Source organism: Rhinolophus sinicus, chromosome 16 (genome assembly GCF_057876585.1).
Source record: "Rhinolophus sinicus isolate RSI-liver-muscle chromosome 16, RSI-T2T, whole genome shotgun sequence".
NCBI classification, from domain to species: domain Eukaryota; kingdom Metazoa; phylum Chordata; class Mammalia; order Chiroptera; family Rhinolophidae; genus Rhinolophus; species Rhinolophus sinicus.
The window spans coordinates 91,314,056-91,339,590 of NC_142516.1; the positions used below are offsets into that span (position 1 = coordinate 91,314,056).

At 42.3% G+C, this 25,535-nt stretch overlaps 1 protein-coding gene across 2 annotated transcripts in view; it reads left to right on the plus strand.

The window, feature by feature from the left end:
• Positions 1-24,493, plus strand: part of LOC109449839 (uncharacterized) — a 91,095-nt gene extending 66,602 nt beyond the window's left edge. Inside the window, exon 2 of one of the 2 annotated variants that reach the window (XR_012495609.2) lies at positions 22,171-24,493. Coding sequence is in view for 1 of the 2 variants with exons in the window: in XM_088792942.1 (XP_088649068.1) it covers positions 12,121-13,185 (1,065 nt within the window). In the remaining variant the exon portion in view is untranslated. Of the gene's footprint in view, positions 1-10,128; positions 15,925-22,170 lie in introns of those variants that run through there. The other variant, XM_088792942.1, reaches the window with a different exon arrangement.
• The last annotated feature ends 1,042 nt before the right edge of the window (positions 24,494-25,535 follow it).

Sequence of the window (25,535 nt, forward strand, 5' to 3'; positions counted from 1 at the left end):
CAGCAGCCCTATGAGTCACTATTATTTTCTCTGTTTTATGGATGAGGAATCTGAGACACTGAAGTTAAATGATGGAACCTCTTTCAGCCTCTTCATTTCTTATCTGCAAAATGGGGATTTAAAAAATACTATAGAGTTGGAGAAATACTAATTCACATGAAGTGCATGGTACACAATAGGTGTTAAATAACTAAAGTTTCTTCTATCAGAATGGGTCCTAAAAAAATAATAAAAAGGAGCAAAAGATCTTATTATGGGCACGTAACCTGGAGGCCACTTTCGTGTCTAACAATAGGAAAAGGCTTAGCAGATTATGGCAGAATATTATACAACTATTAAAATAGTTATGAAAAGTATACAGAGTAGAAAATTTTTATAATACTATGTTAGATAAATAAAGAAAAATACAAAATAGTATAGGCACATTGATTGCACCTGTATAAATTAACAAGTAGGAAGGGTTTGGAAGCAACAGATAGTAATTAAGAGTTGTTAGACATAGGTTATTTAATACTGTTATATACTGCCTTTGGTTTTTTAAGAAACCCAACAAAAACCAAAGCAGTGCCAGGTGCCACAAGTAGCAGCTGCTGTCAACGTGATGAGGAAAACCTTAGCAGTGCCTCAGATGGGAGAAGGGCACCAGTCCTTTCAACCAACGTATGCAGAGAGAGGCCCCGTCAATAGCAGCATTTTGTTGTTGTTATAGTAAAACTGTGACACATCTTTGGGACAAATCCTGAAAAAAAAAAAAAAAAGCTTTGGCTTCCAGAGACGTACCACGTGCCAGTCAACCTGTTGCACTCCATCATGAGTCCAGTAAAGCGTCTTGGTCTGGTGATTAGAGGTTGATTTTACTGGTGAGGTAGGAAAGCTTTCTTTAAAGTCCTGTGCGCCAGCTCCACTGGGGTTCAGTAACAGGCGGTTTTCTCTGACCACAAAAGAGTGGTACTATAGCGCTTAACCTCTAAGGAGGTTATTCATAAAATATTGATTTTTGTGCACATAAAGGAGGTAGTTCATGAATAGAAAATGTAAGCATAAGCAAAAATTATTTCGTTCTCTCAGTTCGTGAACACACAAAGGAATGATTCCAGCTTAGCCACGGAGGCTGGCATCCACTGTACCTACTGGGAGGAGAGCAGACATAGAATGTTATTCTTCCTCAGTGTTATCATTCCAAGAACAGATGTGTCCAAAAGATCTACCCTGGATCATGCAGCCTTTTACTGTAGGCTGTGAAGGCAAAGCCAGAGACTTTGTGGCAAGGTGTGGGTTTTTGTTTGTTTGTTTGGCTCTGTACTTCCCAAGCTATAACTGGGCCTTTCCTCAAATCAGACTCATGTCACTGAGCCATTGCAGGTCAATACAGTTCAGCTGTTGCCGTCCTGTGAAAGCCATCAGCAGCATCATGTCATCTAAAGTGGAACAACCCTCACCCTCTTCGTCTTACCTGTCATCGTCGTCATTCTCCATCTTACTCTGTAGCCGGTAGCCAATCAGTCAATCAGTCACTGTTTGCTTCCTTTCTGTGGGTAAGGAATGTTGACAGATGTTGTGAGGATCAAAGGAGCAAATTAAAAAAAACGAAAACAAAAACAAGAGCAAATTCAAGTGAAAGTGCTTTCAAAATAAATGCTATGGTCACCTTGAGTTATCAGTTCATATCCATAGGAGGGCTGCAATCGAAATAACAAATGTTGACAAGGACATGGAGAAATTAGAACCTTCGTATATTGCTCTCAGGATTGTAAAATGGTGCAGCTGCTTTGGAAAACAGTCTGGCAGTTCTACAGTTAAATATGGAATTACCAAATGACCCAGCAGTTCCACTCGTAGGTATGTGCCCAAGAGAAATGAAAACATGTCCACCCAAAAACCTGACACGAATATTCACAGCAACATCATTCATAATAGCCAAGAAGTGGCAACATCATCCATCAGCTGATGGATGGATGGATAAGTAAAATGTGGTATGTCCACACAATTGAATGTTATTCAACAATATGAGGTCAATTAAGTTCGCGAACTTGTTGAAAGGATGTTGCTCACCTTTTTGATATCAGAGGGATTATTCATTATGAATTTGTACCAACTGGACGAACAGTTAACCAAGTTTACTATTTGGAAGTGCTGAAAAGGCTGCATGAAAAAGTTAGACGACCTGAACTTTTCACCAACAATTCATGGCTCTTGCATCACGACAACGCACCAGCTCACACGGCATTGTCTGTGAGGGAGTTTTTAGCCAGTAAACAAATAACTGTATTGGTACACCCTCCCTACTCGCCTGATCTGGCCCCCAATGACTTCTTTCTTTACCCAAAGATAAAGGAAATATTGAAAGGACATTTTGATGACATTCAGGACATCAACGGTAATACGACGACAGCTCTGATGGCCATTCCAGAAAAAGAGTTCCAAAATAGCTTTGAAGGGTGGACTAGGTGCTGGCCTCGGTGCATAGCTTCTCAAGGGGAGTACTTTGAAGGTGACTGTAGTGATATTCAGCAGTGAGGTGTGTAGCACTTTTCCTACAATGAGTTCGCGAACTTAGTTGTCTGACCTTGTAAAAGCATGTGAAGGACTGATACAAGCTACAACGTGGACGAACCTTGAAACCACTGTACTAAGTGAAGGAAGCCAATTATAAAAGGCCACATATTGTGATTCTGCTTGTATGAAATATCCAGAATAGGCAAATCCAGAGAGATGTAAAGTAGATTAATTGTTGGGAGGACTAAGAGCTGGGGGAATAATGGGCACTGGATGCTAGTGGGTTCAGGGTTTATTTTGGGGGTGACAAACTTGTTCTGAAATGGATTTATTGGTATACTCTGTGAATACACTAGAAACCATAGAATTTTGCATCACAAATTGTATGGTATGTGAAGCTGTCACTGAAAAAACATAGGTACAAATGCAAAGGCAGATTAATAATAATACTGTGTTTTCTGCAAATGACCAAACAGCTGAACTTCATCAAGGATCAGTTCAGGGCTTGATCGACTTATTACCAGCATCTAGGAGATCAGATGCATCTTCCAATCAAGGATGTCTTGCCCCCTGTCGTTGTCATTTTCTACATGTCCATGAACGTCCAAAAGCACCAGTGTCCAGACTTAAAAAATGGGTGTCCATTGCTTGCAGTAAAAGCCCAGAAGAAAGAGGGAGGCAGTCTTCTAATCCCTAGGAACCAAATGTTTATGGGGGAGGGAGTGGGGAAAATGGTAATTCCTTAAGTGCTTGGCACTCTTCTCAAAGCAAGAATCAAAGATTGGCAGCAAAGAGCCCAGCCCCACGAGCCTTTAGTACTTGTGGATTCTCTTAGGAAAGGCTGCATCGCACATGCCCTTGATGGGACAAGTGATGATACTGAATGAGTAAGTGACACGGGCTCTGAGTCAAACAAGGGATTCAGAAGGCTGGGACTCTGAATGCAAAGACAACTTAGGAATATCTTAAATCAATGTATTTTGCCTATATTTTCCTTTTTATGTATGCCAAAGAGTGATACATGTTTTTAAAATCTAAGTATAAAAGAGTGACTTCAAAAAGTAGAAAATAAAAATTATAAGTGCTAAGGAAGCATCGTCTCGTAGTTAATGCTGCATCTTAGAATCTAAGAGGTCTTACATTTGATAATATTTGGTACTTATTAAAGAGAGCTCATGAGCATGGCAAGAACTCTCTTCTAAGTTTAATGTGGTATCTCCAGCTGTTTCTTTGAAAAAAAATATTGTAGTATAATTCTTGCTTCTGAAGCATTGAAATTAATTGACATTTGTTCTAGGACTTTCGTAGAATTTGTGTGCTATTCGTCAGAGTTGTGTGCTATTCATTGACCCTGTACTCTGTTCTAGGCAGTGTGCTAAGTGCTTTTTGTGCATTTTCTCATTGGCAGCTAACAAGAATGGTATGTAGATAGTACTATTTCCTATTTGATAGAAAAGGAAACTGAGGTTAAGAAATATCAAAGAGCTCTCCCAGCATCCTTCAGCACTAAATGACACAGCTGGCCTTGAATCTGTCTGACTCCGGAAGGTCCTGCCCTGGACTGCTCTGCCAGAACACCTTTATGGCCAATTCTAAATCGGGTCTTTAAAAAAAGAAATCACAGACAATTAAACAAACGCAAAGGGAAATGAGAAAAAGGAAGATGGATGTAGTTATGTGGTAGTTGCAGATTTCTGGGTCTTCTCTAATTACACTAATGGCCAACTCAGCCTGCCTTTTCCAGGTTACTGGAAGGAGATTGGAGCGAACACGAGTGAGAATCTGTAGTTACATGTTCCAGCTTTCTCCTTCTGTAATTCTGCTGATCAGCCATAAAACTAATTAAGCTCTGTCTTCCACTTTTATTCTCCAAGCTTCCTGGTTTTGCTTTTGTGTGCTGGCATGCCCGTGGAGAGAACCACACAGGACTTGAGATGCAGAGCTAGACTGAGAGTATCCTATAACAAAATCCCAAATCACAGAACATTAAAGCTCAAAAAGGATGGCAGAGATTGGTGCACATTGAAACCACCTATGAAGTTTTTCCAAGAACTAGATCCTCAGTGTTTCTCAAAATGGGCTTCCTGGACCAGCAGCAGCAGCAGCAGCGTCACCTGGGATCTTGTTCGAAGCGCAGATTGTGGAGCCCCACTCCAGACCTCCGGGTCAGAGGCTCTGGGGATGGGACTGCAATCTGTGCTTTACGAAGCCTGCTAATGTCTGAGAACCCCTGAACGAGGGCACAAATCTTGACAGGATCCTGAGTGTATTCCACTTTCGAAATATGTCACAGCTGTATTTCAAATGCAATTTAAAAAAATATTTACTTTCATATTTTATACGTGAACTTTCTTCTAGCATGAACAGTTTAAAAGCACAAGAATCCTAGCCTGAAAATCTGATCCTATTCTCCTACTCTGCTCCCTAGCAATTAACATTGGCTAAAAATATCTTTTCTTTAAAAGTTTGTCAGTCTGAAGTGTTTTCTGCATTAAATTGTAAGGTATTAGACGACAGTAACCACCTTGTTCCACCTAATTTGGAAACGTATCCACATCAATGCACAAATAGATATGTGATATCACTAAAACTCTTCTCAAAATTTATGTGGGGCTTTATTTTGCAGTATAGGTAGTTTGTTAATATAGTTGTTAAAAATCACTTTTCCAATTTATTGACTATAGAAAAAAAATAGTGACAAGTTGCGATAGCCAATGGGAGAGGGAAGACACTTTTTCTGGCTCCTGAATATCTTTAATTAATTCAATTTCTGAAACATTTCTTTCCCTACTAATATTTCGATTTGGTGCTTGGTATGGGAAAGCGTGGCAGTTGTTTAGGTCAGCATTTCCCAAACGGTGTTCCTGCAAGATGTCAGCTTGTTTCTGAAAGCAAAAATAAATACATCTGGGAAACGCTGTGTTAAAAAAATTAAATCAATAGATTCACTTCATGACTTCTTTGAGTTTTCAGTAGGTTATCTGAACTATGACTCTTCAGGGGGTATATCGTACACAGCATTTGCCAGATTTTTCTAATAAAAAATTTTTGGAAACTAATAAATCATTGTTTTTAAGCACCTTCTGCACTGACATGGAAATATTAATGTTTTCTCAATGAATACTCATTGAATATGATGTTAAATAATGTTTTGCTTAGCACTTAAGGTATTACAAAGTATTTGTTTTCTGTTGCTGCACAACACAAATTATCGGAAACAGAGGCTTCAGACAACTCCCACATATCAACTCATAGTTCTACAGCTTCGAAGTCTGGCTAGACACAGCCAGGTTCTCCACTCGAGGCGTCATGAAGCTGAAATCTAGGTGTTGGCCAAACTGAGCTCTTGTCTGGAGGCTCTGGGAAAACTCCACTTTCAAGCACTCAGGTTGCCCTCAGAATCCAGTTCCTTGTGGCCCATATAATCGAAGTTCCCTTTTCCTTACGTATTGCCAGTGGGGTGTTGCTCTGTGGTCCCAAAGGCTGCTTTCAGGTCCTTTCCATGCCCCCGCCCCTTCAAGCCAGCAAGGACATGTCCAGTCTTTCTCGTGCTTTGAATCTCTGACTTCCTCTTCTGTCTCCAGCCAGAGGAAACTCTCTACTTTTAATGATTTAACGTGATTCGCTCGAGCCCACCTGGGTAAATCCCTTTCTTAAAGTCAACTGTGCCATCTCATGTAATCGTGGGAGTGATATCACACTCACAGATTCCAACCACATTCAAAGGGGGAGGACATTCTACAAGGACAAAGGTCATGTGGGGTCATCTTAGAATTCTGCCTACCACAAAGTGTAAGACACAGCCTGGTTCTCCAAAGTTTAAAAATTAGTCAGGAGCCAGACAAATATAAAGAGAATGTCAATTTTAAAATGAATACTATAAAAGTGCTGCAGTAGTTTGTAAAAGGGGGACATCAGTGGAATCAGTTCATTAGAAAAGTCACTGAGAGGGGGCCAGCCTGCTAGCTCAGTTGGTTAGACCACGGTGCTCTTAACAAGGTTGCCAGTTTAATCCCCGCATGGGCCACATGAGCTGCGCCCTCCACAACTAGATTGAAACAACTACTTGACTTGGAGCTGATGGGTCCTGGAAAAACACACTTAAAATAAATAAAAAATAAAAGTTTAAAAAAATAAATAAAAACCACTGAGAGGTTTGGTTCTTTTTTTTTGTTTTGATCTGTTTTTTTTAATTGTAGGCCCTGAGGGATAATAAGAGCAATGGCTAGCATTTTTTGAGTGATAAGTGCTATTTACATGTATTATCTCTATTTGATCTTTACAAAAATCCTACTACGATTCTTCCCATTTTGCAGTCGAGCAAGCAGAAGTTTAGAGAGGAGAAAGCTGGCAAGTTGTGGACCAGGAGCAACATCAAGCCAATGGGCTCCTTGTCACTATTCAGTGTAACAAACCTTTGTTAGGTCATTACCCTGAGCCAGTCACTGTGCTAGGTGCTGTTCATACAAAAAAAAGTAAGATCCAGTTCCTGCCTCTGGAATGTCACCAAAAGAGACAGGGTCCAGAAAACAAACCATTGCCCTGGAGCATGGAGTGCAGTAACACCACAATGGCCTGACAAAACAAGGGGTGACCTACTTCGCTTGGGGGGTCACCAGGGGCTTGGAGGAGGTAACGCGAGCTATAATAGAGCTGAAGAAGGGATAGTTCTCCAGGAGAATGTGGAGGGTTGGGATGGACAAGGAGAAATCCCAGATATGGGCAAAGGCAAGGAAGCATCAAACCATGCGACCTAGTTAGGAAAATGCTCGTGTGTCCTGGTGCTTCTGTAGGGTGACCGGGAGAGAGAAGAGGCTGCAGAAGAAGCCAGAGCATCAATGAACTTAATGACATGACAAATAGCCAGTTTGGATTTATCCCAAAGATAGGGAATCCAGTGAGTTGTTGTAAGCAGCAGAATAACATGGACGGACTTGTACCCAAAAAAGGTTATTTCAGCATTAATGTGGAGGATGCATGTGTATTTTGAGAAGAGCAGGAGTAGAGCAGTTAGAAAAGTACCATCGCACGTCTATGAGCAACATCAAGGGCATGTGTGAGAGGCACAGCAGACAAATGTGCGGGGACCGTGGGTCTATGAGATCCGGTAGCTGGTTAGATGGAGAGCACGGACAAGAAAGCAGATATGCTCAATCCTGGGTCTGGTGTAGCCAGTTGTTTGGATAATGGTACCATTGAGTGGCATACGGAGGGAAAAATACATTTGGTATTGGCCAAGTTAAGGTTGAACTATCTGTAGTACATGCAAGTGGAGATATCCAAGCACGTGTCCAGATGCTGCGGTATTAGGACAGGCATATGCCCAGTTGTGTGGGGTGACTTCCTAAAGCAGGTGACTCTAGGGGCACAGGAGGAAAACCAGGACGGTCAGTGAAGAGCTCTTCTATCGAGCAAGTGAAAAATGACTAGAGAGCCCAGGACGATGGGGGTAGCTAGGGAGAGAATGGAACCTAGCTTAGGAGTGCTACCCTGTGGTTTTACATGGTGTACTCAACACAGTGACAGAGGGACCGTGCCCAGGACGTGAGTACTGCCTACTACGAAACCTTCCCAGAGGTCACTGTGGTCCTGAAGCTCTTCCTTCGGCTCAGGAATTGGATTGATTTGAGTTGTTGGTTATTATTGTTGGAATGGAAGTGGCTCCGTTCCTCAGCAGTGGCTTCCCCTTTACCAAGTTCACCAACATTGGTTCACACGTGAAATGATGCAGTGATTTGCAGGGGGGCCTATAATTGGCAGCTGGCCTGGGTGACCAGCGCCTGTCCCATGGGAAACCATCTCTCAGGAGACTGATCTAGGACATGACCTAGAGAAGGGGAGCACAAGGACCCCAGTGCTCACTGACTGTCACTGTCCCTCTCTGCAGACACGGAGAGACCTTCTGGTGGACATCAGAGGGGTGTCGTCCACTGCTTCTTGCTCCCTGGGTTTCCTTTGCCAGCCTTTCTAGTCACACGTCTTCTCTGCACCAGCTTCCCTGTTTGCTTCTCGTTGCCAAATTGCAATCACTTTTTAATCCTACTTCCCTGATATTGCTCCCAGGTTTTGGTTGAGTCAGAGAGGTCAGATCAGGGTAGGCTTAGATGTAAAACTTCTTGCAAATCTGTCTAAGGAGGGCGTGCCTTGTCCCGTGAATCCTAGGCTGTCCCTGGGGGTGTGGCTCCATGAAGTTCGTGTTTGGGGAAAGGTAACCTGGGGCTCAGTGTAAACTGCGTTAGAGTAAGGAGAGGCCAGAGGCCAAGAGTTCAGTTAAGAAGCTGAGGCAGTGGAGTTAGGGGGACTGTGCGAGGCCAGGAGTAAAATGGTAACAGAGAGGAAAGGAAATGCCATGCTGAATGGTCATTTCCAAGAGAGAAGCAACAAGGCATGGTGACTGATGGGCGACAGTGGATACAAAAAGAGGGACACATTGATGTACTCAGTTTCTTCAGTTCTGTGATTGCTGCGGCAGTGTTTGGGGTATTTTAATTAACATTATGCTTTGTTTAAGGCAGGGGTGTCCAAACTGCGGCCCGCGGGCCAACTGCAGCCCACGATCCATTGGTAATTGGCCCGCAGCAAATTCCAAAAATATATTTAGTTTACTTAAATAAACCAGGTGCGGCAATGCGTACTTTACCTCGAGTGAGTGGCCGGGCTGTTTGTGTATTTTACCGCCTATGGCCCTTGGTGAAAAACGTTGAAAAAAGTTTGGACACTCCTGGTTTAAGGTGTATGTTTATGAGCACTATACAACTGTAAAACTTGATTGTTTCAGTGTGATGGATAGTCTGTCAGTCTGGTACTCCCACCCTTAGTGTGTTTAACAGAATGAGCAGCTTCTTAAAAATTCCAACTTGTAGACTAATCTAGACTATGATGTCCTTTCTTGGATCTCTTAGGAAGAAATGTCCCTGATATAAGCCGAATGAGGAATAGAATTCTGAGAGAAGCAGGCTAGTGGGGAGGGAGGTGTGGAGGGCAGGCGTCTCAATCAGTAGGCACATATTGAGCACTCACTATATCCCTAAGATTTGTGAGGTACTGCGGAGGCTAGGAAACCTGGGTAACAGCTACTTCTCCTGAGGAGCTGACGCCCTCTCAGGAGCCAGACTGCCCTGGAAGAAACAACCAGAAGCAAGCAGCCTACAGGGTATATAATTGAGCTGCTAGGCTGGTGCGTGGAGATGGGCGCTATTTACATACAAACTGGGCGATGAGCCTCTGGAAGCCACCGCAGAGAAAAACACAAGGTCAGGAGGACAGAAAAATCATAGATTGAAAGCTGTGATAGAGGCAAATAGGCAACTGGAGCCCTACATTTCGTCACAGGACCCAGAGGGATTTATCCTTTCTGTTTTGCCCAGACGTTTATTCTTTGCAAAACACTTTTCTGTGTATTAATCTCATTTTAGTCTCGACCCAATCCAGCAAGGGAGGCAAGGTGGGGATTCTAAAGGGGGAAAGGATTTGAGAGAGATTTACGATGTCAAAACAGCAGGATTGTACGACCAATTAATCTTCCGGTTGAGTGTGAAGGAAGCCCTGAGGATGGCCCTCCCACTCACTCACTCAGGAAATCGCTCGCGTAGCAAATACTTCTTGAGGGTCTATTATGTGTTCTGGTGCCAGGGCTCCAGGTTTCTGGCGGAGGCCACCACGTCGCTCATGGTGCCGTTGCCAGGAAACGCGACAGGAAACTACGAGGAAGAGCACCTGATGCTGACTGTCCCTCGGAGCCCCAGCGGCCTGTGGGACACCCAGGTGAAACTGACTAGTAGGTATTTGCAGGAAAGTTTGGCTTTTGCAGGGTGGAGGTCTGGGATATGAAATGGATCTGGAAATGATTAGCCTGTAAGTGAGAGTTAAGACTGAGAGAGGGTTAGAGGACCTGGGGAGATCTTGATTAAGACATTTAACAATGCTGAGCTCCAGTTTCTTTCTGTGGGAAATGAAGGAGATAATATCTGCATCACGGGATTATCTTAGATCATATGAACGTGAACGGACCTGAAAAACAGCAAAGCATTATATAAACCGAAAATACTGTTACTGGTGTTTCATCACTGTAGTAGCCACATCTTGTCTGACCGAACAGCTTAGCAAATTCCTTAAAAAAAAGATCAAAATTTTGCACTAATATTTCTCCAAAATCTCATTATCAACATGCCCTTCCCCCACCCCCACCATCACCACAGGCAGAGGTCAAGAGCTAAATAAAAATAGGTCTTGATATCCGGGCTTTGAGTAGACATGAAGAGTATTAGACTAATTCATAAATGTCCCTTAGATGCGAAAGGCATGCCCTGATCAGGCAGGACAGCTGTGCTGTCTGTCGTGCAGCTTGACTTCTAAAAGTACAATAATCAGTGATTAACAGCAAAAAACATCTTCAGATATTCTGACCATTGAAAAGTGAGGGAAGGGGAAATTTAGAAAAATTTGAGAGAAAAATTCAAGTTATGATCAGGAAACCCCCTGATTGTCAAAATGAAAGACGGGGGGAAAGCCAGGATACCTTTAGATAAATATTCAAAGCAAAGTCAGAGGACATCAAATTTAGAGCACTGTTTTGATTGAGCACAAGGATGAAATAGGTGACAAAGAGGGTGTTTTGTTAGTTTTTGTTTTTAAAGTCTGCTTTTTTGTCATTTTCAACTTCATAAGACTATGGTTTAAAAACAACTTTCTTAGATTAATCTTTATTTTGGTGCCTGATGTTACTATAACTAACTCCATGGATTAGAACCTCACCAGGAATAATAAGGCACATATTTCTGGTCAGTTTTCAATTTTTTTATCCAGTACGATATGGTTCTAATGGCTCAGAGCCCATCCAGTCAGCCCATTGCATTTTCCAGCTTTTATTAATTGATGACAGGGTGCATGGGACATCTACTGTGCAAGGAGCCACTGTGTCTCAGAAGTTAAACGGAGGAGGAAGATGGGTCACCTTGTTCTAGAAATTTGCCTACTCTATTCTCAGCAAAGCAAGGTGGGGTTGCTTCCTGAAATTTTAATTCTTGAGGCCTCAAAAATTCAAACTGCAATGCTAGTCTTCCTCAGACCGTAGACATTAGTGTGAAGAGTCTGTTTCTTTGTGTTTCTACAGTGACATAAACTAAAGGAATCAGCTCCTTCATTCCCTCATTCAGTCATTCATCAAACGTGTATGGAGGCATTAATGTGTGGCAGACATTGTGATAGTTGCTAGGGGTACGTGGATGAAGGAAAAGTCCTTGCTCCTAGAACCTTCCAGTCTAGTGGAGAAGACAACACAGGAGCAGGGCCAGAGCACGCTTCACGCAGGTGACACTGAACCTGAGTCTTAAAGGATCAGCAGGAAGGGGCCAGCTGGAAACGCAGGAGAAAACGCAGGAGAGGCCTCCTTAGGGGGTGTAGGAAAGTTGGCATTGTAGTGGACACCATACTCTTACTAGTGAGTGGCAGGAGGTTGGGTTGGAGAGGTACCAGGGTCATGTCTTTCTAAAGGATTTGGGCTTTGACCTTGAATGTGATGGAGCCCTCCTGAAGAAGCACTCTGATCTCCTGGCTTCTGTGTAGGCTGGGTTACTTTGAGAGCTGGGATGGTTTTGTATATCTCTGCGTCTTCATTGTTTTCCAATGAACACTTTTGAGCACTTCCTAGGGAGCACCCTAAGAGGTAGGGACACGGGAGACACAAGACTCAGCCTGTGCCCACGGACTCAGCCTGTGCCCTCGGACTCAGCCTGTGCCATCACACTCACTTCTGCCCTCACACTCAGCCTCTGCCCTCACACTCAGCCTGTGCCCTCACACTCAGCCTGTGCCCTCACACTCAGCCTCTGCCCTCGAACTCAGCCTGTGCCCTCACATTCAGCCTCTGCCCTTGGACTCAGCCTGTGCCCTCACACTCAGCCTCTGACCTCAGATTCAGCCTCTGCCCTCGGACTCAGCCTCTGCCCTCGGACTCAGCCTCTGCCCTCGGACTCAGCCTGTGCCCTCGGACTCAGCCTCTGCCCTCGGACTCAGCCTCTGCCCTCGGACTCAGCCTGTGCCCTCGGACTCAGCCTCTGCCCTCGGACTCAGCCTCTGCCCTCGGACTCAGCCTGTGCCCTCGGACTCAGCCTCTGCCCTCGGACTCAGCCTCTGCCCTCGGACTCAGCCTGTGCCCTCGGACTCAGCCTGTGCCCTCACACTCAGCCTGTGCCCTCACACTCAGCCTCTGCCCTCACATTCAGCCTGTGCCCTCACACTCAGCCTGTGCCCTCACACTCAGCCTCTGCCCTCGGACTCAGCCTCTGCCCTCACACTCAGCCTGTGCCCTCACACTCAGCCTCTGCCCTCGGACTCAGCCTCTGCCCTCACACTCAGCCTCTGCCCTTGGACTCAGCCTGTGCCCTCACACTCAGCCTGTGCCCTCACACTCAGCCTCTGCCCTCAGACTCAGCCTCTGCCCTTGGACTCAGCCTCTGCCCTTGGACTCAGCCTCTGCCCTCGACCCCACACACATGGGGCAGGGCACTCCATGCACAGGTACTCGGGAGCTCCAGCGGGACAGCGGCAAGTCGAAGGCTTCCTGAAGAAGGCAAGGCTTTGAAGAATGAGGAGTGCAGCTGGGCAAGGGAAAGCTGGAGGGGCGCTCCGACGGAAGATAGTAGGAGCGCAGTAGTGGCGGCAAGGAGAAGCTGGCACGTGTGTGGATAGATGGCACCGGGACGTTTTGCAGAGAACATGCCCATTGGTGGGCAGAATGGCCCCTGGAACAGAGCCCGAGGAAGTGGAAGGAGGGGTGAAGGGGGACAGTAGACACGTTGGCCAGGAACAGAGCGGCATGTCCTCATGTGGGATTGGAGGAAACGAAGTAGGGGTGGATATGACTATAGATTGGTTTCACAGGGGTTGATGACAGACCACGTTTCAGTGAATCAATTGAGGTTCATGTCAATGAAATAATAGTGTACCCTTAGCACCACACTTGGGAGCATGTCTTACCTCTCTTCAGGCAGATGCCTGCTTCCTCTCCTTCAAAGCTCTCCGTGGCAGAGGAGAACGTACCCCTCAGTCCAGAAGCCAGAATGCACATCAGCCGCAGGTCTTAAATGCTTCCACCCCAGAAGGCCCTCTGCCCCCTCACTGGCCCTCCTGGGCTCGGGACCCTTTACCATTCAAAGACCCACGCTGCCTCTCAGGTCCCCTGTGCTCCGACCTGGGAAGGGGCTGGGGAGGGGCCAAGGCCCAGGGGCGGTGTGCTCCCCCACCTCCTTATCTCCTCCTGATTCAGGTGGCTTTCCCGCTCTCCTTTCAGCCAGTTTGGAATCTCTGTGGAGGCTGTTTTCTTGCCTCCTCCAGTCTGTTTCCTTGTTGACCTCAGATTACTCCCTGGAGAGGATGAGACTGAGTGAAGAGAAAGGTGGGATCAAAAAGGCAGGCTTGACTATGAATGTTGGCCCACTGAGGTGATTACAGATGCAATGATGGCTTCACTCTGGTCCAGTAAGTAGGAGCACAGGTGAGAGCACGACGGCCCCATGTTGGTAACTGTGGAAGCTGGACACTGAGTTTCATTACCCTTTCGTCTCTAACTTTGGCATGTTTCAATTTTCCATAATAAAAAGATGAACAATTAAATAGTTGGAATTTTAAAAATACTGTGAATTTACAATAAGACTTCATTTTTGCCAGATAATATGAATAAATCCATGCTATTTACCAACATAAAAACAGGCAGGAGCTATCCAATGAGAGCGTTGTGGTTTGGACCTCTCCTGCCCTCCCACCAGCTCCAGCCGTGGACAGTGTTATCTGGTACTTTCCCTGCTTGGTTTTAATCACAACTACCCTACAGCTTCCTTCCTTCTCTCTGAGCAGTCTTGCCAGAGGGGCACCTTCCTTTCTCTGTTACTTTCCTTTCTCTCTGTTACAAGTTTGAAAGGTAACCCTTGTTGGAAGGCAGTTGCCGTTTAAGCCCATCCCAAACTTGCCCTTGGCCTGAGCTCGACTTCCACCCCAGCTGTGACTGCTGTGACAGGGAACTACTAGTTGTCACACTTGTTTCTAAATTACCCACTTGGGCTTCTCCAAATCAAATAATCCTTTCCTTGTCCAGCTTTTTCACAGGTCTCTGATGTTTTACAAAGAAGTGTCTAGAGCTGCTCCAGCACTGGAAAGATGCTTAACAATATTAAGTTATACAAAAACAAAGTTCAGAGGTAAAAGATTCTTTTCAGTTGAGACCACATTGTGACAGAGAAACCTGAAGACAAGTAACTATATGAGTCAAAAGATAAGGAACCGACTAGCAAGAGCTGCCGAGGTTTTGGGTGGAGCGTGGGTCACTGGCTGGGCAGAGCAATTCCCATTCAGCTTTCTAAATGTCGCCTCCAGGCACTCCGTTCCACCTTCTTAGTAGCTGTGCATTTTCTTCAGGATAAAACCCACGTTTCTTAAAGGACAAGTAAGATTACTGGAGATCTGACTCCACCCACCTCTCCACCCGTGTCTCAAGGTTTCCTTCCTGGAAGGCGTGCTTGACGCTTCAAAATCATACTGATCTCTCCTTTCCTTACCTTTGCACCTGTGCTTAGCACCTTGTAAGGTCCCCAAAGAAAGCCTAGTCGTATCAGTTACCCTGCAGAATGGTGGCAGCCCCAAATGAAGACAGCTAATTAAACAGACCCTTAGGCTGGCAACAGAAATGTTAGTTTTCTAATAATAGAGGGACACTTGTCCTAAAAGATATAGGACAGCATATAACGTAATAATGATTTATTGATTGGTTGGTTGGTTGGTTGGTTTGTTGATTGATCACTAGGCGCCAGACACTATGCTCAACTCTTCACCTACGTTACCTCCTTTACTCTTATCCTAAATCAGTCCCTCTGCTTCACCCTGCCCCACCCCACCCACATCCCATCAAATCAGCTAAGAGTGTGGACTTGGAAGCTGGTCTGCCTGGATTTCAAGCCCAACTCTCTCTTTTTAACTCATTACTGTGCCTCTTGTGCCTTAGTCCCCACGTCTGTAAAATGGGCATGATAACTTCTTTATGAAACTGTTGTGAGGACTCTGTGTTAAGCTTTGAGAACAGTAAAGTTTAAATAACTGTTAGCAATGAATGTTATTATTTCAAGATACTCAAATGTGGTAGTTTTGTGTGTGTGTGTTTTAAAATATTTTCTATACTTTTTTTTCTGGTTCATTTTTGGACTCTTAAGACTTCCTGTAAATCAACTAACTTTTTTTTGTCTATTGAAATCACAGGGTTACCGTAATCAATCCTATCTAATTCCTGTCTTTTAGCATCCTTTTTCTAAGGAATGTGATAAGGAAGATGGAGCTACGACGCATTCCTGTCTCTGTAGAAAGTAATCAAAGATCTATCTATGCTGACATTAAGAGAACATCTGCAAGGTTTTGTACTAACTGAAAAATGAAAGTTTTATACATAATATATAATATACAACATATTATATATATATATATATATATATATATATATATATCTCCATAATCTAGATAAGTGAATTTTAAAATAAATTATGTAATATTTCATATCATTTTATATAATTTAAAAATCCTCTTGCGTGGAGTATGATGATGGTTGAACAAACTTGCAAATACACAAAAATCATTGGAAGCTACACCCTTTACTCAAGTGAATTTTATAATGCACACACACACAATATGTACATTATGTCTTAATAAAACTGTTTTCAAAATCCTATATTATAAGGTATTGTATGTAAACAGAAAAAGTCTGGAAGAAAATACACTAAACTGTTAACAGTAATTATAACAAGGGGAGAACTGGGATGTGGCAGGTCTTCGTGAGGACAACTTTGGTTTTTTATTCTACTCGCTTCTGTATCAGAATGCTTTACCATGAGCACAGATTTATGTTTTATTACATATTATTGGTCTTTTTTGTTCACTGCTGTAACTCTAGCACCCAGATCAGTGCTCGCATGTAGCAGAGGTTTAATAGATATTTGTCAAATGAGTGGGTAAGTAAATACATTCCATGTTAAATGTGAAAAAACAAATAGTGGGCACAATAACTTGATAGGTTTTGTATGGTGCTTTCAAACTTGCTAATTTTTAAAATCCATTTCCAAGATAGATTTATGGAAGTGATGCTTTTCAGCAATTTGAGAACTATTCTTGGAACACTCTGAATGGGTCCTGGCTTAAAAAATTCAGGCTCTGATGTTGATTTTTGGCAGCTAAATTTGGCCATGAAAGGAGTTTCCACAGTATATCTTTTATTAAATCTGTCATAAAACATGTACAATGCTTTATTTTTTAAAATCTAATATAAGACAATGAGATGCTGTAACAGCAACTGTGGTAAATTGTAGTTTCATGTGTACTTCGTACTGCCTTTAAATTGTCTTATTGAAGTTTTTCTTTAAAAGTAGTGGAAGTAAGTCTGTTGGTAGTTTCCAATCTACATTAAAATCTGTCTGAACGTCCCTTCCCTAATAAGCGTGGTTTCCGCATGTTAAGGTAAATACTTGTTGATAGGTACCTAAAATGCTGGAGTAGTATTGGCTATGTGAGTGTTTAATCCTGGTTATGGCTCAGCTAATGATTATGATATTGGACATATTTTTATTTTACTGTTTGCTGAAATGGAAGTTACTTGCTATTTTTGTTTAATGCATTTATGAATATATAAAATAATAAGATCTTGATTTTTAACTCACCGTTCCTCTAAAACAGTGGTTCTTAAATGTTTTGGCCATAAATCCCTTGAGGATCTTATGAGAGTGATGAACCTTTGCACTAGAAAAATGTACACATTTGAAGATGGTCCCAAACCTCAGGTTAATAACTCTTGTACTACATCGTTAAAACACATGAAGATATCTGTAGATATGTTCACATCCATAGTTTACATGCATATTTAACTTAAAAACATGTAATTTAACCAAGGCTGCTAGCTTTTGTATTATGGCAGCTTTCACTTTTAACCTCCAAGCTATCGAAATCCTTTACAAGAATATCATACTCACTGCTCCAGGTAAGAGGTACTCAGGTGACTCTAGAATGATTGGCAGACGGACTTCAGACTCATATTAAGCAAACCCCGGTGGCATGGGGCAGTTTAATTCTGTTTAAGTGAATTCAGCTGCTTTCTGAATTCTTCCAATAAAGTAGTCATTACATAATTATTTACAGGTGACGTAACGAAAGGATCAACTTCTCAAGATTCTTTTTTGGTCTTGAGATTCTAAGAAGTTCAAGACCAGCAACTATGGTTTTTAAGAGGGAGTCTACAATTAATAAAGAGTTATTTCTTATACTTTGTGCTTCTTCTATGAGAACAAGTTAAGGGAATTGTGGTTTTAAAGTGTGGTTTGGAGAATGTGTTGGGACAGACCACGAGCTGCTTGAAAGACAGCAACACAGAAAGAAACTCAGTTTGAAACAAGAAAAAAAGAGAAACGGAGAAGCACTGAATTAAGGATTAAGGACGGGTGAGACTTGCAGTTCCTGAAAACCGAAGAGTGACTTGTTGATGAGCCACCCAATCTGGAGTCACAGTCACCGGGCCCATTTCAGACGTAAGCACACCTATCATTCAGTTCTAATTAATGGGAAAAGAGAAGGGGTCGGGGTGACTTCTGGCCCCATTTTCAGGGCAAAGAATTTGCTGATTTCCTACACTAAGAAACTTTTCTAGATTTGCGGTTTTGGGGGCAAGAATTATTGGAAGTGTATCCTGCTCCATAACTAGACTCTAGGGAGAAAAACCCTGAGGGGACAGAGTTAATGATGATAATCTTGCAGAGGAAACCAAACCCAACAGTCTTCCCCGCTGCCCGCAGCAGCTATGACAGCTCTCCAGCTCTCCCACTCCCAGTGGTCCCCAATGGGATAAGGACCCAATGGGATAAAGAAAAGTATATGAGAAGATAAACTCCAAAAGACCATTGAATTTGTCCGACCAAAAATCCTTGGAGGTTATATTTTTGTAGGTTAAGGAAAATGGAGTAAGTAGTGGATTCAAAGATGGAATAAATGAATAAATGTTGACTAATCATTTGAGGTGTGCAGCTGTGAGTGAAGAGAGAGAGAGAGATGGGTTGGTGCAGTGGTATCGAACAAATATGTCTTCACATTGGAGGGTCCTGGTTATATTTAAAGGAGAAGTGAGAGGAAAGAGCCGATGGAAAGAGCTAGGGGATAATTTTGGGAAAACAAGAGATGACTGCGGACCTTAAGGACTCCGTCTAGGATTGAAGGGAGAGGAGGCCGACTGCGAGGGAGGGGATGGTTTTCCTGTGTACGAGAGTAAGAATGAGAAGCGTAGAAGAGACGTTACATGAGGCTCTGAGAACGATGGACTATTGGTGGTGCGTGCGTTAGGAGGGTGGGGTCGTTGATCTGATGGAAGGAAAGTCTATGTGGAGGAATAAATAACCATCAGCCTGAAGTTCACCACAAAGGAAAAATGTACCAAAACTTAGTCAATCGTCTTTCCTCTTAAATGACTCAAAGTTTCGAGGAAATTGCCTGGAAAATCAAACCGTTCAATTCACCCATTGACTACATTATACTTTACTTTTGAAAACCCCACAGCGAAGATACCATGTCTAAGAGATCAAGAATCTTCTTCCCTGATAGCTGAGCTTTTTAGCTATTACACTGAGACAAAGGCAAGCTAAGGGACTGGTTTCTTGGTCCATCACCTTGCACATTTTTTGGTAAGGCTTTCATTCGATGCTCAGTCTGAACTGCCAGCTACTTTTACATAAGTGCATTTCCTGGATATGTGTGTTTTATGGCAATCGCCAAAATTTCCTGCTTGCCACCAGTGCCCAGTAGCTATCAGGGATCTAACTGGTGGTGCGGGGAGGAGCGTGTCAGATTGTGCTGCATGTCAGATTGTGTATCGAGGCAGGTTGTTGAAAAGGCAATTACTTATTAGGGACTGGAGTTTGGTAAGCAACTGATAGGAGGCCTGACGGGAGAAGTGGGCATGGAAATGACCGCATCAGGAGCTGTAAACATTTAATAAATACGTAGAATTGCTATGGGAAAAATTCTCTCCTATCTTCTACTCTGACCCTCCTCCTACCTTTGGCCACCCCTTCTTCAAGTGCCCAATGGTGTCATAAAAATGTGTTTGAAAAAAAACCCCTAAAAACCTAAATTTTTTTATTTACTGCATGTTCATATCCACCAGCTTTGGAGTTAAAAATTTCAATGGCATATGAGGCTGCATCACAGTAGCAAAGCAGCAGAAGAAAGGAGATGGTAGAACCTTAAAAACTTATCCACTTAAAGTAAGTTGATAACATGTTTGTCTTGGTCATCTGAAGTAACACACGAGGTATCTTCCCTGGGTTGCTTTGAGTGCTACCTATTGCTTTTTCATTGTATTATATTTTAACGTTGCTATAAAAATCTCAAAATATGATTTGAAACCTAGTATGACCGAAAAAAAAAAAAAAGAAAGAAAGGAGATGGTAATCCCCTGTTCCATCTAGAGGATTGGGGTCTGTCCTAGGCCTCCTGTTTTGAGAGAAACACTGACGGACTTGCGTTTCCATCACAGAGTAGGTAGGACCGTCAGGTTATCTGAGGAATGACTAAAGTCCTGGAAAAAGAATACCAGGAGACTGTCTTCAGATTTGAAGGGCTGTCTGCCACGTGGAAGAGACAATTAGTATTATTCAATGTTATTGTAAAGGGCAGAGCAATTCAGGAAGTGAAAAAGAGATACATATTGGATTAAAATCAAAAAGCAATTTCTACTAATCAGAGTTGTTCAAAAGTGGAATGGGAAGAAAGTAAACTGCAGAACAGCATTAGATATATGATCCCATTTTAGTTTGAAATTATGCACAAAGATCTTTGAGCAGTGACGGGACAGGATTGCTGGTTTAGAAAAATGATGCTGACAGCAGGTTAGAAGGTACGTGAGAGAAGTAGTCAAGGACGGCCAGTTAAAAGACCATTGAATAAATCAGACAAGAAATGGTGAGACCCTCCTAAACGGGGGTAGTAGCAGTGGGCGTTCAAAGTTAGAGATGACCCAACTGTCGACTTTTTAAATAACAACTTTGTTGAGTTGTGCGCAATAAATTGCACCTATTAAAAACATACAATTGAAAGACTTTTGATAGATGCATGTACCCACGAACCCATCACAACCAAGATACTAAATATTTCCATCATTCAAAAATTTTCTCGTAACTCTTCCACTCCTGCCCCAGACAACAACTGATCTGTTGTCTGCCACTTATAGATTAGACCGCCTTTTCTAGAGGTTTATATCAGTGGAATTCTATAATATGCATTTTTGTATGTCTGACATATCATTTAGCATAACGATTTTGAGAATCATCCATGTTGTATGTATTTTTAGTTTATTCCCTTTTATTACTAACTGATATTCCACTGCATGGCTATACTATAACCATAAAGTTCATTTTTTTCTTTGCACTTGGTTTATTTCTAGTTTTCACTGTTAGAAATAAAGCTACTATGAACATTCTAGTGAAGTCTTTGTGTGGATTTCTATTTTTATTTCTCTTGGGTAAGTACCCAGGAGTAAAGTGACTAGGTTCAATTGTAGGTAGGTGTGTGTTTAACTCTTAAGAAACTTAGTTTTCCAAAGTGGTTGTACTGTTTTGCATTTTCACCAGCAGTTGCCACACACCTTTGGCAACACTTGGTGTTGTCAGCTTTTAAACTTTAGCCATTCTAATTGGTGTGTAGTGGTATCTTGTGGTTTCCATTTGTATTTTCCTGATGACTAATTATGTTGGACATCTTTTCATGTGTGTATCAGCCACTCATGTAACTTCTTTCATAAAGTGTCTGTTCAAATCTTTGCCCATTAAAAAAATTGCATATATTCTGACTGAGTTGTAATAGTTCTTTATATATGCTGGTACCAGTCTTTATCAGATTTATGTATTGCAAATATTTTCCCATTCTATGCCTTATCTTTTCATTTTCTCAATAGTATCTAAGAGCAAATTTTAAAATTTTGATAAAGTTCAGTTTATCAGTTTCCTCTTTTATGAAAGTTTGTTTTTATGTCTTATTTAAGACGTTTAGGCCTCCTTCAATACTGAATAGATCTTCTCCCATGTTTAGGGGTGTTCCAGTTTTAGGTTTCGCATGTAGGTCTATCATGCATTTTGACTTAATTTTTGTAGATAGTGTGAAGTAAAGGTCAATGTTCAATTTTCCCCCCATATGGTGATGTAATTATTCCAGCAGAATTTGTTGAAAAGATTTTCCTTTCTTCCATTGAATTGTCTTACCACCCTTGTTGAAAATCAGTTGACCATATATACGTGGGTCTATTTTTGGAGTCTCTATTCTGTTCCAGATGGAGGTATCTAATGAGATATTTGACATAAGAAATTAGAGCTACTTTTTTTGCTCAATATTGGTATCTTTTGCTCAACCCATGGAGAAAAGCATCTCTCTTCAGGAAGGCCTACCTCCTACCATCAAGCTTGCTTATCAATTCTTAAATTCTTGATTCAAATACATAGTTCTTATGAGCAAGAATTACAACCAAGATCTATGATTATAATGGAATGGGAAATAGGAAAACTTGGGTTTAGACTTGGTCAAATGCACAATGGCACAAAGTATTTGGGGGACCTAATTGTTTGCAACACAAAACTTATTCATGTATTATTTCTGTGGAATAATTTACAGGGTAAAGAAATGAAAGTGCCTGGAAGACAATTGAGGATCCAAAAACTTCTCTGCAAAGACGATCTGTAATCTGGACATCAGAAAACTACCCAGCTCTTTCTTATTTCTGTTCATGCCACATAAAGTCATCTTACAAGGCACCAGGGTCACTGGCCGGGTTCCCCTGATGTTCGCGTAGATGTGGGAGCCTTTCTTTCTATCTCTAGAGCCTAAAAAAAGCAAATGCTTTACAGAAAATGGATTCAACCATCATCTGAGAAGAATGCTCGTCCCATGTCATAGAAGTTCCGTAAAGGTTCTCTCTTAGTTTCCTCTATCTAGGGATAATGACCTGAGGAAAGAAGGGAACCGGTCCAAAAGATTGTTATAAATAAGAATTTTACATAAATATGAGTGCACTTCTGAAGATATACTAGTAGAAGAGACTAAATATGAAATTCAATTTTAGTGGATCATTTAAAAGGATTGCAAAATATAGTAAAGGACATGTATGCTAAAGTGTGTGACCTAATGGCCACGGAATAGAAGTTTATATTCTGATTTCAGCACATATCTTAGAAACTATACTTAGAAATATGCTATACATATTTCTAAGGAGAAATACATAATGACTTCTTAACTGTGCTTATTTAATAACAAGTAAATTAAAAAATATATTCTAGACAAATCCTTTCCCACTTACATATGCAGTATTTTTTGCTTTTACAACTTTAAATTTTGACACTTTCTCACAGGTACAAACTGCATCTTCTTGGTTAGAAAAATCAAGTCAGTCAACTCAGGAATTAATTTTATGTCCTTCAACAAGAGTTTTTGGAAGTGCCTGGAAATTAAAGCTATATGGTTTTAAAGTGTTGAGTTAATGACCTTTCTGAAAGAAGAGTGTCAAACCCACCAGTCGCTAAGCCCGCTCCCTAAAGTCACTCAAAAATGTATTTAGACTCCACAGCTGCAAACAAAAAGCAAAAACAAATTTCCCCCCCAACATTTGTGTTTTTGAAGGCTCACTGTCTTCTCCCTGCCACCGTAGCTGGTGTTTTACCATTCTTAAGGGTTCATACACCTTATTTTCTAAGCAAGAAGTACTGTTTTCCTTCACTTTTTAATATTATTTGCACTGAGGGTTGATGTTTACCTTTTCGAATTCAGGTCCTCTTCTTGGGCTATTATTTGTATATCTACACCCGTGAGTGCGTGCGTGCGTGCCTGCGTGTGTTAGGTATGTGGATATAAGGTATCTTGAAATTTTCTGTAACTGTGGAAGTTGTTAGATGCCTAGAATCAATTTAAGCCCCTGGATGAATTTTGAAAACCGTCCATTCACTGCTATTTCTTGATTGACTACTTTGGATCTCTTGGGTCTGAAACTTTTTACAGTTATCTCCAGAGTAGCAATTCTGATCCATTTCTTAATGATTTCGCAATAACTATCTCAGCATCTAAATTAGAAAATAAAAATAATGCTGGTAAGTGTTTTTTGTTTTATTTTCTTTAGAGTGATGGCTTCCAAACTTACTGTATTTTTATTATTTAAAGTTTACCTGTAATAGGATATCTTTCTATTTTGGACACCATTTAGTATGTAAACATAAAGTTTGTATGACAACCTGGTATATTTGGTCGAGTTCAAAGGTTACACAACTCTGTAACTCTCTAAAGACTTTGGCAAAATGTTTTCCCCCTCGATTTTAAATCATTATTTTGTCAGGAAAATTTAATTAGAAAAAAATGTTCTTTTTCTAACTACAGGCCCGTCCATCCATTGAGCCAATAAAGAATTTGTAAACAATTTCCAGCTTCTAGAACTACTAAGAGAACAATTTTTTTCCTGTAATTAGTATCTTAGAATTTTTTTATCCAGTGCCAAACGCAATGTGAGCTCAAGTTTTTTAGTTCAGTTCTAAAGTTAGAACCCGTGATTTTCAAGTGGGTTCTAAATTTGGCAACGATGTCCTCCCTGCCTAGTAGCTGGTCTTTTCCGAGTCTTAAGGGTCCATACATCTTATTTTCTAAGCAAGAAGTACTGTTTTTCTTCACCTTTTAATAATTTTTTCCATTTCCCCTTTGTAAAATACCAAATGTGGTGCAACCTTTTTTAGATCATAAAATAAAATAAATATGGCAGCTTTTTGAGAAAAGAAGGGGGAGAATAGTAAGCGAGTGGGGAGTCATTTAGCTTCTTTCTTACAATGAAAAGATAAGTACCGTGTGTCTTAGATACCGAGTTACACAAACTTTATATAAAGGTTGGTAGAAATCTCCAAGTCAGAATTCAAATCAGGTGCTTATTTTTTCTGCGAATTTCTGCACAAATACACCTGAGTCCTGGCCCCCTTCCTGAGGAAAATGGAGGACAATGTCTCATTCCATCACCACCTGAAGAAATTGTGTCCCACAGAGCCATCCCCTGCGGTCTGCTCTTTGCTAAACATTTCATTCCCTTTCCTTGTGGATGAAGACCCAAGACAGTGCTGAGTGCAGTCCTGGGTGGGTGCGGGGCTCGGGCCCAGCCAGCGAAGGGCGCTGGCCTCTGCAGAGGCCAGGGTCTCGGTGCACAGAGGTTGTGGGTGGCTGCAAGCAGCCACTTCCTCATTCTGCAGGGTGTTGGAGGGAAGGACACCAAGGTCTCTCCCAGCAACAGGCGCCCACGTGCCTCTCACTCACCTGCATTTATCTGGGCCCAGCAGCTGCAGCCTCCGGTCTCCCACTGTCACAGTCACTGTGTCCTTTTTCCTCCCATTAGAACCACCAGGTCATTGAAATGGCCCAAGCAGGAAGGAAAAGGTGGCATGGGGCTTTTGTTCCATCCCGGGGCCAAGTTTTGGAATCTGATCCTTGAGCTGCACACCTCGGCAGCAGAATGTGTCTGTTGGAGCAGCTTCCTCTCCCCATGATTATGTTGCCCAGGCATTCATATACGTCAGCCCCGTCCCCCCGCCCAGGACGCCAGAGTGCAAGACTGCTCTCTCTCACAGCGTTTCCCAGCACTTCCCTAGAGATCTTGGCAAATAGACATCCTGTTTGCTCAGGTCTCTGGTCCTCACCCTCCCCTGCTAGGAAGGAAGAGCAAGCTATCAGACCTCTTGGGGGGTGGGGGTGGGGTGGGAGGAGGCCTCCAACAACAAGAGAGAGGCCTTCACCGTCTTGTCCAACAGGTTCCCCTGCTTTACTTTCTCTTGCTCCTGCAGTGCCAAGAGGAGAGGACTAGAATACTTAAGATATTTCCCATTCCCAGTCTTCCTAGGTACTAAGCATTCTGACTCCCAGACTCCCAGCAAAAGCAGCAACAGAATTTTCTGGGATGCACGGCCCTCCCATCCTCCATACCACTCCATTGGCAGCTGTCTCCCCTCCCCACCCTGCAA